A 14885-nucleotide genomic window follows, 5' to 3' on the forward strand; every position below is an offset into this window, starting at 1 on the left:
CACAACTAGGTCATTTGCCAGCATACGCAATGGCTGGACTATAGAGAGCTAACCCCTTACAGTTTGCAGGCAGTTTGTCATCCTCTAGCCTTCTTTCTTTTTTATTGACATCTTAATAGCTGTCGTGGAAACTCCTGCATAAAGCTTAATCTGGACTTTGGCCAATATACACATACACTTGCATTTGGTCACTTGTCCATCAAAGAGGAGCCCCCAACCACACTCTCCATCCTCCCTTCCTGCCACAGAAGCAGAGCCCGCTCTCAGCTAGTTGTAGAAATTTGAGAAAGACTAAAGAAACTGCCTTCTATAATTTACTCAAGGGAAAGCTGCACTGTGATCCCTTTGTAGGGGGATGGTCTCCACTTCAAAGGAATGCAAGAGGCTACCCCCATGGGAGGGAAGGGACGTGCTACTGCACAGCGGGACGGCAGGACCCAGGTCCTGCTGCGGCGCGCGGACCCACCGCTCAAGTTGTCAGCAGCTTCTCTAGTTTCTGTAATGCAGCCGAAACTGACGATGCCTTGGCACCTGTGTTAACAACGTGAATTTCAACTACAGAATTACCATCTGAGAGCTTAACTAGACCTTATAAGACCTTCCAAGTGGTCTTATTCTATTAAGCAGTTGTCCTTTTTTTCTAGGGGCTTTCCTTAGAACTCATTATAGTTATGCAAAATAAATACCCACCAGCTTCTTTCTAAAACAAAACTAAACAAAACATACGGTAGAAAAAAAAAATTATTTTTGGCAAACTAAAAAACCATACATTCGCCTATAGAGCATTGCTCCATGAGAAGTGGTCTCTGAAACAAAAAATCATTTGGAGGCTTTATTATTATTATCAATGGGCAATATATTCAATAAACCACACCAAATTTACTATGTTATCTCCAGGAATTTTAAAAGAACTCATGACTTTGGAAAAATATCATTTCATGAAGGCTTGCTTTTCTTTTACAAATGTTCAGGTTTCTGTATATTAATTCCTTACATGTTTTTGTTCTTGTTGTTGTTTAAGGTCAGCTTGAAGATAAACAACAGAAAAAGAAGACGGAAGTATTTTATTGCCCGGGACCATGAATGAATGCCTGTCCTCCCTCTCTAACAGGCGACATGGCCTTATGATCCACCGCTTTCCTACCCCAAGCTCTACATGCTGGGCCAAGTCAGACTCGAATGGTTTGATTTAAGTGTAGATGCAGGTGCAAGGACAGAGGTCAAAAATCTAACCATCACCTTTTCTAGAAACCTTTAAACCAAGGTGAAAGGGATGCCATCATGGTTTCTTAGACTTTCAAAACCTGAACTTTACCCTCTACTCTGTGATACGGGTAGTAAAATTCAATTCTTGAAAAAGTAGAGGCTGAAAGCATTCTAGGTAGGAGACACTTCACTGGTAGGTCGTGACCTGCACGCCGTGGGTATGTGCACTACATCTAGGACCTCCAGGGATTCAACACAACAACAGTCCCCATTACCAACTTCTTCTCTGGGCTCATACAAGGTCTATGTCTCTTATCTATGTATTTTCTAATTTTAAGCATTTCTCAGATTTCCGTAGTTGCCTTACCTTCTTATCAGACTAACACCTGGGAATCACCTCAAGTTTAACTTTTTAAATCAGACAAACAAACAAGACTCAATTGTGTGTGTTTGTGTGTGTGCACATACACATTTCCCTGTTCTTTTAAAAAGAAGGGCGATGGGCACTGTGTTTACTTCTACATTGATACCATAAAAAAGGCAAGTCTACCCGATCCGTTAGTCGTTCTGTTATCAAAAGTTTGACAAAGTTGTATTATTTAACCAAGCGTCCCTCTAATTTTAACAGATTGAAAAATAAAGATAAGCATGTGTGACTGAAAATTATACAAGTGTATTTTCTTAATGCTTCAAATTACATACTATTAGACAGAAACGTACTTGAAATTCTTTATGCTTAATCTCCCTAAGTCCTGGTGACAGCATGTACCCTAACACAGTAAAACATATTTCCCTTTCCTCTGTCCTCCAATGCTGCTAAATTTATAGAGAAGGTCTCTGGGGAACTCCAGGAGTGTGACTTTGTGCACGGGCACAAGGCCAGTTGATTTTACCAGGCTAATTTAGACCAACAAAACGTGTATCAGAGCTCTCAAACGGGTGGCCGATGGGCTGAAACTGCCCCACGCATGTGCATTTAAAAAATCAGAATTAGCTCGCAACATTTAAAACTCAACAGACTGCACCCACACATCCAGATTTCGCACTCTTCTTGAAATACCAGGTCACAACAGTGAGCTCAAATGCCCACAGCAGCCTCAGTGGCCGGGGCTGCACTCACACCCCTGTTTACGGACTCCACCACCGAGAACCATCTCACACCCATCCTGCTGTACTCAGCTCTGCGATCTGGCTGCCAAGGCAGGGATTTGAATTTCCCCCCTGTAGAGAGGGCTCTGGAATCAGATTTGGTCTGAATTCTGGCTTATCACTTAGTATCTGAGTACTTATCACTCTAGCAATTTACTTAACCTCTTTGTCATCTGCTAAAAAGGATATAATACTACCTGCCGCACAGAGGTAGTATACAGAAAGGACTTAGCACAGCACCTGGCATATGGGGTTGAATAAATGGTGGTTAGTGTTATCATCACCAAAGGACAAAGCATCCAAAGGATACTTGAGAAGATGCTAATTTCCATCCAGGTCAAAAAGGTTTCTGAAATCACTATTTCTATCTCCTCAAATTTATGTATGATTAGAAGCTGAGTTTTTAGGGACTTATTAAACTTCTCTTTCCATTTGTCAGGAACCTGTAGGTCCACATATGTAGAAAAAATAAAAACCTCTGCAACCTCTGGTTTTCATTCAATTCCTAAGAAAAGCAACATACTGTTCATCAGAAATAGTTTTATGGGGGGCACCTGGGTGGCTCAGTCAGTTAAGTGTCTGCCTTCTGCTCAGGTCATGATCCCGGCATCCTGGGATCAAGAGGCATCCTGGGATCGAGCCCTCGTGGGGCTCCCTGTTGGGCTCCCTTCTTCTCCCTCTGCCCCTCCCCAATTCATTCTCTCCTTCCCTTTCTCTCTCTTTTTCTCTCTCAAATAAATAAGTAAAATCTTGAAAAAATTAGTTTTATACATGTATGGATTATTCCCTATACCTGAAAAGTTTCTCCTATGAACATGAAAAGAAAGAAAACAAGCTTTTATTAACCCATAAAATGTTATTTAAACTATGAGGAAGAATTAATTGTTGCAATTAGCATCAAATTTTAACAAATATGTGGTTGTAAAATGTTTGTCCCTCATTATCAAAGCTTTGGAGTTTGCAAATTGCAGGAACTGATATCTCTATAAGAACTACAGTTAATTGGGAACTTTTACACTTCAATTACAGAAGGAAGAAAGGAAGAAAAATTATACTCAGCCATCTCTTCATAACCTTAATGCAATCTTGGTGAGCAAAAATCAGTAGAAAAGTCTTGTCAACTTAGATTCATAATCTGAGCCAGAAGAATGTAGATGAGAAGCTAAATCCAATTATTTATAGCATGCTGGCAAAAGTCCAAGGCAGGACCATAATGAATTTTTAGAGGGTCTGGGGAAGGAGGGAAAAGGAATCCATGGAAACTTTACTAATAAATTCTCTTGCGGTGCCATATTTAGGTATTAATACCACCTGGCTGAACACATGACATTCTCAGGGTAAGTAAACTGTGTTGTAAAGCCTTAACAATTTCTCAAATGTTGATTTTGGCTACTGTGTATGTGAAAATTGGTACAAACAAGGGCTAAACTATGATCCTTATGAGCACTTTACTTCAAAGTCAATAGGAGTAAAGCAGAGGCTATCCCTTACACAACAACACCTGAAGTTATAAAAACAGGTACCTTATTTCTGCAATAGATGTTTTTATAAAGCTAACATTTTTTTGTAAATCAAATCACTAACAAATGACCAAACACACAAAAAACCCTGGATGGCTTATTTTGTAAAAAGGCAATTTTGGGGTAGAAATGCTCCCACTTAGAAGATCTCTGTTCTCTATGTCCAGATCTTAGCTCAGCCTGTCTTTAAACACCTGTCTTTGCATTTAGAAAACAAATGAAACCCGGACAAAACACCTATGTCCGACTGTCCCAGTGAAACGTAGACGGCATCTTCCCATTTTGAATGAAGGGCTCAATCCCTCCTTTCTCCATTTGGCAGGAATGCCAATTACTTTGATAATCCTCCGAAGGCACAAAAGCCATGCTGAGACTAATGGGTTCTGAAGGTGCATCCTTTATACACTGCTCATACAGTGAAGTGACCTTATAGCAAGTGCTTCTGGTGCAGAACTTGGCAACTCACAGACACAGTACAAAATATGGATCCTCAAAAGGATGCCACAGGATTGAAGTCATTCTTAAGGTATGTTGATTTGTTTCCTTTATAAATATAGAAAGAAAAAAAAAAAAAAACAAGCTAGGTGCCACTTGGCTTCTAGAGCACACCATTCCCCTGGGTCTCCTTCTACCCCCACCGGCTGCTCCTTCTCGATCTCCTTTGCTGGCTCCTCTCCCATCTTCCCAGGCTCTTAGTTGGAAGGTCCCAGGGCTTGGTGCTCAGCATTCACCTGTCTATCTCTATCCTTTCCCTAGTAACGTCACCCAGACACCCTTGCCTGAAATTCCATCTAAATGCCAACCACTCCCAAATATGTTTCCAAGCATCAAACTGCCAAATCCAGACTTACACACCTCACCGCCCATTCAGCAGTGCCTCTCCAGGTCTTACAGCCATTTCAAAAGGTACAAGGCATGTGGGACAAGTAACCACTTAAAAACTCAACACTATGGTGAAAGGCAAACTATGGAGACAGTGAAAAGATCAGTGGTTGCCCGGGGCTTGGGGAGAGGGAGGGATGAACAGATACAACACAGGGGATTTCTGGGGCAGTGAAACTAACCTGTATGATATTATAATGGTGGATGCGTGTCCTTACACATTTGTCAAAACACACAGATTGTGCAACACCAAGAATGAACCCTAATGTAAACTACGATTTGGGGTGAAATGATGGGTCAGCAAGGGTTGGATGGTCACAAGTGTACCACTCTAGAGGAAGGTGCTGACGGTGAGGGAGGCTGGACTTGTGGGAGGTCAGGGAGTACCGGGGATATCTCTGTCCTTTCCACTCAATTTTGCTGTAACCAAAAATTGTTCTAAAAAATAAAGTATATTAAAACAACAGCAGTGAATGAGCCAAGTGAAAAGGGATACCTAAAAGCTTACCACTCAATCTCTGTTCCTGTGTATTGGTGTGTATTTACAGCATCCTAGCTAGAAAGGTATATAATGCTTTTTCTAAAGATCTCCAGAGGAAGGAGGGCCCTTGTCATCCTTCAGGAGCAGTGACATCAGCCATCAGTTTATACTCACTTCCATCAGTGGAGTCCATAGGCACCCTAATTCTTCTCATGTCGTTAAAAGTTAAGACGAGTTTTATGGGAGCTTCTTAACCAACCCTGATCTCTTAGATCCCTGGACTGGTAGTGTTTCCCACATGTCCTTCCTGGCTACCGGGGAAATAGCTGACCAGTAGGAAAGACATCACTCTCTAACCAGAACTAGACTCCAGGCTACTCTTTTTCATAGAGCAGGAAGCAAAATGAGTAAAAGTCACACCTTCCTGCCACACCTGAATACTCAACCTGTTCATCTTCAATTCCTCTCCCCCCAGCCGCCCTCCAAAACTAGGAGAAGGGAGTTTTCACCCTAGTTCTTGAAGAGAAAAAAAGAAAATAATCATCCCAGCTAGTATGTATAGAAGTAGCCGCTGATTAGGTATTATCTGATAATGAAGAATCACCCTCACAGCTGGCTGGCATCAACGCGTAATTTATCCTCCAAATTGAGATACCTTTTGAGAGTGAAATGGGTCAATTGATAATTACACCTGAACAACTGAAATTATCCTGGGCAGATGAGAATGTGCAATTATTCTAATAATTTAAAGAGCACTTAACTGAATACCAGCGACTATTCTAACTGCTTTTCATGTACTGACTAATTTAATTTCCATAACAACCCAAGGAAGCAAGTATCATTATCATCTCCATTTTATGTACGTGGTTCCTGAGGCACAACGACGTTAAAACGCTTGCACAAGGTCACACAGGACAAGAGGTAGAACAGGGATTGGAACCCCAGGCCAATGGATGACACTCTTGGTTAGTTACCATGCCATACTGTACGACAACTTTAGCGACATTCTAGAAGTCTCAATCTTTACAGTGTTTTAGAACAAGCAATTAAATCTTAATCACAGTTTTTCACAGTCCTGAATTACTTCATTACTGTGTAATTTCCTTTCTTTTACACCCAATTGAAATTACTCCTGATGTACCTTAGGGTAGAATCAGAAAAGATAAACTCGACTAGTGCTAGCAAGGAGCTGGACACTTGAGTTTTGCACTTATAGTCGATTCTCATTATTCATGGTAGTTATGTCCTATAGAGTTACTGTGAACACTGAATTAGTGGAAGCTGAACCATTGCTCCTAGTGGAAATATAGGGTTAGCTTCCTCTAAGCCTCTGGTCACCACATTTTCATCAATTGATCAATACCTAACCTTGTTTTACGTATGTCTCTGTTTAAAGACGTTTCATTTAATATTATTAATTCCCTAGCATTGAACTTGTGGCCAACAGCACCATAACTCATGCCTGACAAAGCTTATCTACCCTACCACATGCATTTTCTCCATAAGGTGCAGGAAGGCTTCTTGAACCTAGAAACTCCAGATAGCAATTCCGCACTATATCTCTAGTGCTGGGGGGGGCGGGGGGGGGGGTGCTGCTCTTAAACAGCAAGATCACCAATCAAAAGGCCCACAAAAATGTGAAGACTGTGACATTAAATAGACTGCATGTCTGAATGAGTGCAAGAGCACCGCAAGTATTAATTCTGGGTTACAAATACATTTTAGTGAGTAGTAGGCCAATTTGCCAATATGGAATCCACAAACAATGAGTATCAACCGTACATGTCCCTAACAACGGTATCAAGCTCCTGCAGCAGCAAGAGTACAGAGATTTCGGTACTAACAGGCAAATCTGAGTGCAAGTCCCCACTCAGACACCCACTGGTTGGGTGACTGGGGTAACCCACCTCCCTCTAAGCCTTCTTTTCTTATCTATAAAGTACTCATGCCCAAACTTTCTCTTCCTTGGGTCAAATAATGGTAATTTTAGTAACTTTTCATCTTCAGTTTTATTTTCCATTTCTAATAATTTTTCACTACATGGTCGTTACAGAGCTAAGCCCCCATATTTCTCATATGCTATAGAGTCAGGCTAAATATAGGAACCTGGTTCTGATCTAAGTGTAGCAAATGTAGTGGGATTGGTAGGTACACTGACTCTTCTCAGGGAGCCTAAATTTAAACCCCAATGAGAGAAAACAGGGTGCAGAATAGTATATACTGTCAATATGCTACCTCTTAGGAAAAGAGGGACAGCAAGAAACCATTCATATTTGCCTATACTTGCATGAAGAAATGCTGGCAGGAGAAACAAGACATCTTTCACGGCAAAAGAGGGGGAGAGGTAACAGGACAGGGGATAGGAGGGTGTGGAGGGCATCTCAGTACATAAGTCTATACCATTGACATTGCACTTTTAAGCCATGTACATATATAACTTATTAAAAACACAATGAAATATCCTCTCCTGTAAAAAAATGAGTCAAGCAAGGGTCAGAAGTCTGGGTTCTAGACTTAGCTCTGATTCTTATCAGCTGTGAGGCCTGGGAAACTGTAAGTTACAGACTGGGATAGATGGCCTCTAAGCTCTCCCTCAATCCTCAAAGACCATGGAAATCATTTATGAATCACAAAATAAAGTAAAAGTCTTAATCGAGCTCAGTGGTACCACAGCATTTACTATGAGACACAGATTAATAGCAAGTGGGCTAGATCTTAGTCAAGCTAATTATCTAACATGATTGGTAGGTTTTACAATTTCTATTTCCTATTTCAAATAAGTCATCTGGAAGTTTAAAAAACAAAACTGTAATCAAGAATTAGAGAAATTTTAACAAAACTAAACATTATCTAAGAACATGATATAAAAGGAGTTTCTAGTAAAGCATAAATCAGATGACTTTTCCTTAAGCTAGATAAACTCACAGTATCCAAATCCCCCAGATTTATAAATCACTCAGAAGTAAGGAAATTGAAGAATTATGTATTCAAACTAGGAGCATATTTAGTATTTTGAACTGTGACAGATACAACCCAGGCTCTGTTTTTCTTTAAATAAAAATCTTCATACTGTAGTTAAATGATCAATTTATAACATTACAGAAATGTTGGTTTAACAAGACCCATTCCATATATACCAGTTGCCCATTTAATGAAGTTACTTGCAAATACAAAATAATTAACAACATATAACTAGTATGGTATTTCTACATATAAAGACAAAATGGAATTATATGTGAATTAAAACATCTATTAACGATTATTAATCTTATGAGATTAATCTAATAAGGGAACATGAGGAAGAGTAACTGAGGGTTAGAAAAGTCACTTCCCTGGTTCCTGGGCCATCCTGAGTCCTGCTTTGAGGGGTTCTCAGGTTTCTATTTCTCAGGTACCTGTTCCATGTGTGTTTACTCCATCAGATCACCAGGACAGGAATTGTGCCTGTCCTATCCACTGTTACATTTCCAATGCCTAGCACAATGCCTGCTACATAGTAGGCGCTTTATAAATTATGCTGGGGGGGGAACCTCATCCTAAATACTTTGATAGAATATTTTATTAAAGAGGAAGATATAATGCCTAAAAATCTCATATTCACAGAAATGACTATTTCCCCAAGAAAATAAATTCCATAACTTATGGCGAACCATTCACTTAAAGTAGGAAAAAAAACAGAGGTAGCCCTGGCTTATTTGAGGAGTACAGGAAGAAGAAAAAAAAAACATACCTAGTGCTATTCTTCATTTAAGACTGGCTGTTTGACAAACTAAAAGAAAAGTAAATAGGTACTGGTGCATAATGGTGTGTGCAGTAAGCTATCATCCTATTAAAAAAATCATACTTGTACGTGCAAAGAACATTTCTGGAAGATACACAACAAACCCATTGGCAGAATTTGAATTTTTCACCATATATACATATTATTTTGGGTAGTGGTGGGTGGGACCTCTCACCCACTCTTTCTTGGATTATAACATCCTCCAAATGGATCCACATCTAGCCAGCCCTTCTCGAGGGCATACACAGCTCACAGGGAAAAAACAGTCATTTCAAATGGATCTAAGCAGTTCTAGACAAATTAAACTTTCACCTCATCACACTTTGCCTACAGTTGAATTCCAGGCTTGCTAAAAAGAAATACATCCACTAAGATAATCAAAATGTTATGCCACGTTTTCCTCAAATATGGTGTTCAACACTTTGCAGAGGAAAGGAAAGGCAGTTAGGCTTTGAGAGCCCTCTGCCCCATCTGTTTTTCATAGCTTGGATGTTGACTCTCAGAAAACCGTTTTCACACATTATCTTATTAGCAGGTTATTCACATCTTTACTTCTTCTAGCCAATCTTTCCCACATTAAAAAACAGAATACTGGCAATGTGTACAGCTACATTTTTTCATACCATCCCCAAAAGGCTTTTACCACATCCAGGCCCTAATGTAAGTCAGACTTCTGAGCCTAAGGGAATGTTTGCAAAGCCCACCCTCTTGAGACCAACTTTTCTGAATTCATACCATGAGGAAAATATACTGTCTAGCAAAAGCACTGTAGGAATAAGTAATTCTCCAAGTGTGAGTTGGTGATAACAGACTCCCAAGCGGCCGAGGACCTCAGGGCCCCAGTTTTAGATTCCTTAGTTAGTCTGATAAACATGAGCTCCATGCTGATGGAAAACTCACTTAGCAGCTGACATGTGGAAGGATGAAGTGATCTGCCTACAGATGAGATTAGCATTCCTTGCTCCGGTCTCAGGAGAGAGAAGTGTGATCAATAAGAACTGGTCTTCAAAATTAGGTATCAGTTCATGCCAAGAAAGTCTGCAATAAAACAGACAAAGGCAAGCCAAAATTTCTCCAGTTTGAACATCTGAGCTTCCAAACATAGGGGTCTTCAAAGAGTCCAGAGGAATATGTTTTATTCAAAAACATGCAGGGGAAGAGTGTTTTGAGTTTAAATAATTATACTTTCTCAGTTGGAAAGGATACTTAATAAGCAAAAAAGCAGAACCACCCCAGTGTATACCACTCAGAAATGTTAATAAAATGACATCCTGATCTCTGAATTTATTAATAAATTGGTTAACTGATATTCTGATATTCTAAATTAATCAAACTATATTCTGATAACAAAAATAGTTTCGTGTTAGTAAACTGGATATTGGCCAGGAAGACTGAAAAAAGAAAAATAAAGGGATGGGCAAGGGTCCAACTAAAGGCATTTTAATACAGCGATCCCCACGGATGGCACAAACATAAACAAAGCAACCCAAACTCTTCACTGATATTTAATATGGTCTAAAACCTGCAAAACATGAATTTTCAAATGACCCTACCAGATGCTCCAAAAATTAGACATGAGGCCGCTAAATCTGTGATAGAGATTTTTAAAAAACAGTCCTCCTAAGGATCTTTCATTTAATATTACTTACTAAAATCCTAGAGAATAATTTCATGGCCTAATCACTTCTGCTCTCTTTTCAATAGACCAGACCTCAAGTAAAATTTCAACTTATGAGAGTGGCTATCAAAGATGTCCTGGAAAACATCTTATTCTTAGCAGATTTTTCAAAGATATCTACGTACATACACAAATACATACAGAAATATGTATAACTAAGTGTTGTTCATCAAATACACACAAGATGCAAGAGAATCAGAAGTAGGAGCTCCAAAACAGGACAACTCCAGCAGATAAACACAAACACTGCTATTGTGCCCTGTTCTGGTCGTTCGTATCACTCTTCTCTGCTAGAAAAGAAATTCCAATGAACTCCCGATACAGAGACAGTTTTCTTGCTACAAAGGGACCTTTGTTTGAAACCCCCACAAGTGACAAGGTCAATCTTAGCCAATCTTGACATTTCTATGGAACCTTTCCACCAAATTTTTTTCTAAACTCAAATCATTTCCTGAAACCTTTTTGAAATCCAAAGAAAACACTGTATAGATAAAGTATCAGTTAGGTCCTTTAACAAATGCCATTCATGATACACATTTTCCTCAAGATATTTTTCTATAAATACACTTGTAAAATCTAAAATCGCAAGGGTTGTATGATTTAATCCACATCCTTAAAAAAAAATAGGCTAAGAGTATGGTAATAATACACTGAATTAATATTTAAAACAGTATTCACCTGCCTTCTTAGTATATAGAAAGCGATTTCAGATTTTTTAATAAAATCATATTTTCACAGCTTTTACACAGAGTTGACATTTTAAAAATTAAAATATTTTCCTGCAAGGTTGCTCAGTATTTATATTACCACCTAAGGGACAAAGAATTCTTTCATTTAAGTCTTAAGAAGGACTTGCAAACTCATTTTCTATGAAAGTCTACTTTGAAAACATTGGACTTTTCACAAAGCAGCAACTAATCTGAATTTATTTAGTTCTTTTCTTTAATCTCAATTTAGACAACACTTTCCAAACATGCATTTCATTTTCTTCCCCAAATCATTGCGAAAGTAGTTTAATGACATAAACAATTTGGATGTCTTTTTAATTTTATTGTATAGTTGCATGTTAGGGCTTCTGATAAGATATAAATTATAGGACACTTTCATAATCAATTAGCTTATACTGTCAACACTTCAACCATGGAGCCACATTCAGAGACTGTCTGTGGTAAAGATGCTGGACAGTATCTTTACTGGAACGATGACCACAGGGAAATGACAAGATGATGTCTATGATGTGCCATGCACTGAGCAGTGTCAGAAAACGAGATGTTCTTTGTTTTTAAAGTCTCTACATTCTAAAAGGTCAAAGACATTCAAATATTAGATAAGAGTCTAATCACGTTCTATGACTAGCTCCAAAGGTGATATACACCAAAAAGAATAAATCCTAATTATTTTCCAGACAGGCAATCCCTAGCAGAGGCTAAACTGAAATTTAGTTCTTTAGGCTGAAACCTCAACTGCACTTAAAGTATATGTGTAGTTTTGGAAAAATGGTCTTGGGGAATGCATTCTGAAGAATCAAAAAAAAAAAAAATCACTAGTTTCCATTCCATTTAAAAACGTGAATGACCTTAAACCAATTCACATAATTTGGGTCTCAATCTCCTTACCTGCTGCAGAGAAATGACGGTACTCCCCAGGACACTATAAAGGATTAAATCAGCTGAAATAAGAAAAGCCCTGGAAAAACATAAAATTGATGCCCAGGTGCTAATAATTAATGTTGCATTTAGGAAAAACATCCCACAATAAATGAGCAATCAGCAAGCTTAAAGGAGCTTGCTTTTGAAATTTAATTCATCAACCATCTTCCTCATGCTTAAATCAAGTGCTAGATTTAACTTGGCTAGATCACAAAGTTTACATTAAAATCTTTTCCATCGGCCAGAAGAACTGTGTGGTCCTGCTTGTTTAACTCACAACTGGCAGAGTCAAAAATCCATGTAATGGTTCAAAATCTCCAGCTGTAAATGCAATGCAGATGAAATACTGCAACTAAACCCCAGCCATTGTTTCTTTTTCCAAAGTTCTACCCTCTTTTAAGATTGATAACAGCTAATGACTAAACTTGGTAACACTTTCATCTGTCCCAACCAGGAGCATTGTCCAAGCTTAAATCTCCATGTGACAACTCAGAATCCACAGACTCTTGGAGCTTGCAAAAGCAATGCAAGAAGGCAAAAAAGCATGTAGTAGCCCCAAACATCTGCAAAAACTAACTAGGAGAATGGCCTAATTGGCAGCTGGAGCATGTCAGGGCCTGTTTGGAAGTACTGGTCCAAGGAATCTACTGTTTGCCAGGCAAACACCAGGCTGAGAGGAAGCAAACAGCTCAGATTTTAGTCCTAACCTAAGTCAGGACTAACATGCTTTATGATTAGGAAAGAATCCGTTTATGTGGACTTCATTCAATGTCAAAATGAAGGTGATTGTTAGAATGTTGTAAGACATGCCACAACCACCTTTAAAAACAAACCCGTGCAAAACACTGTGCTAGAGTCTATAAGACAAGACCTGTCCTTTAAACTCATCCTAGAACAATGCCAGCAGAGACAAATATAGAGAGGACATCATTCAAAAGTCATTACATAAAAAATCCAGACACATTTCAGAGTACCAGGCAGAGGTGATCAAAATCGCAGTAATATTATCAACAAAATCACTGCCGCTTGAAAGCTCACCTAGTGTAGTGCTAAGTATTATCTCCTTTAATTCTCATACCAACTCTATGAGGCTAGATAAGCTACGGTCCCTATTAGAGAGAGGGAGAACTAAGATTGAAAGATAGTATTTGCCTACCACGATGCTAAAACGATATATTTTTCAAAGTTTGAGGCTTTATGTATTTGTGCTGTCTTCAACTTGTTGCTTCCTACAACACTTAATAATGGTAATTATAGTAATAATGTATTTAAACACAAATATTGTTGATAAAAATTGTAAAACATTACTTAGCTCAAACTAACGCCAATTGCCATTTGACAAAAACAGAGTGAAGGGTACACATGCACCTGGTGACCAGTGTCCCAAAAGAAGAGTGGGGTTTCAAGGTATCAGCTGTCACCGTACCTGGTTTCCTGCGCTACAGTGCCTCCCTTACTTGGGCCTGGCTCTCTCAGTCCGGAGTCCATCTATTTTGCCCTGCTGCTGGGTGAAGCAGGGTATCATCCAGCTGTGTAGAGCTGAAGGGAGTGTGGGAGGGAGGGTCTGGGCTCTACTTCTCAAACTGGCTTTCACAAAAATCCCGTTTTTAGTCACGCCTTTACTCCAACTTCATCAATTCCTGCACCTTCCAGAGGTTCTAGAGTTTAAAACTAGTTCTTTCTTGACTTTCCTCACTACCGGCTTAGAGTTAACCTTCCCAGATTGCCTGAAATAGTTACTAAGAGTCCATCTGTTTTCAGGTTCCAAAATACGGCAGCTCTTGTCTCTTTTCTTGTTGTTGTTGTTATTGTTGTTGTTGTTGTTGCTGTTTAATCCTTGGGGGTTTGTGCTTTGACTATCCTATCATTTTTCATGGGATTTCAGAAGGGAATGAACTGAAGGGCATGTGTCTCAGCAGTCATCTTTAAATGGGTAGCATCAGTTACAAAGACTTTTTATAACAACTTCAGACCCACTGCTTTTCCACAGACTTACCTGAAAGGACTGGGACTGTTATTCAGACACCTGTAGTCTTTCTTCCCCTACTTGAAAGGATACTTAAATAATAACTACTTATTTCTTTTACTATTACTTCAGACACCGATTATTGATAAAAGCTGAACAATGTGGACTAAAATATTCATGAATTTCCAATCAACTTCTTCACTTATTTATCTCAGGACAAAGAAAAAGCCAAAGCATGTCATAAAAAGTGGCTTCTGAGTGTCACTGACTTTCAACTATCAGCTGAAGAAGTTTGGTTTTAAAAAAGTTTTTCTGTTACATGAAGAGAAATAGGGCAGTGAGGAAAAAGAATCTTCTGGGGGAACAAGTACTGGGTATTATTTTGTATGTTTATTATTTTTATAACTTACTCTTCCACACAAGGCAGAAACTGAAAAGTTTGGCATTAGCTGCTCATTATAGGTTGGGAATCAATTCAGTTCCTTAGGACACAAAACCACATTGATGGGTATTTTTATTTTACTCTGCAGAAACTGAAGCCAGCAGAGTTTTAGCTTTAAAATTACTTCCTAA

General features: G+C 39.0%; 1 protein-coding gene across 3 annotated transcripts in view; it reads right to left on the bottom strand.

Moving 5' to 3' along the window:
- ARHGEF26 (Rho guanine nucleotide exchange factor 26) overlaps positions 1-14885 on the bottom strand; it is a 118386-nt gene that overhangs the window by 68628 nt on the left and 34873 nt on the right. For 2 of the 3 annotated variants that reach the window (XM_032408408.1, XM_032408407.1), the window contains exon 7: positions 9920-10057. The exons of the other annotated variant lie outside the window; for it this stretch is intronic. In XM_032408408.1, coding sequence (XP_032264299.1) covers positions 9920-10057 — 138 coding nt within the window. The remainder of the gene's footprint in view (positions 1-9919; positions 10058-14885) is intronic. 3 annotated transcript variants of the gene reach the window in all.

The sequence above is a fragment of the Phoca vitulina genome, unplaced genomic scaffold (genome assembly GCF_004348235.1).
Source record: "Phoca vitulina isolate PV1807 unplaced genomic scaffold, GSC_HSeal_1.0 scaffold10, whole genome shotgun sequence".
In the NCBI taxonomy this organism is placed as follows: domain Eukaryota; kingdom Metazoa; phylum Chordata; class Mammalia; order Carnivora; family Phocidae; genus Phoca; species Phoca vitulina.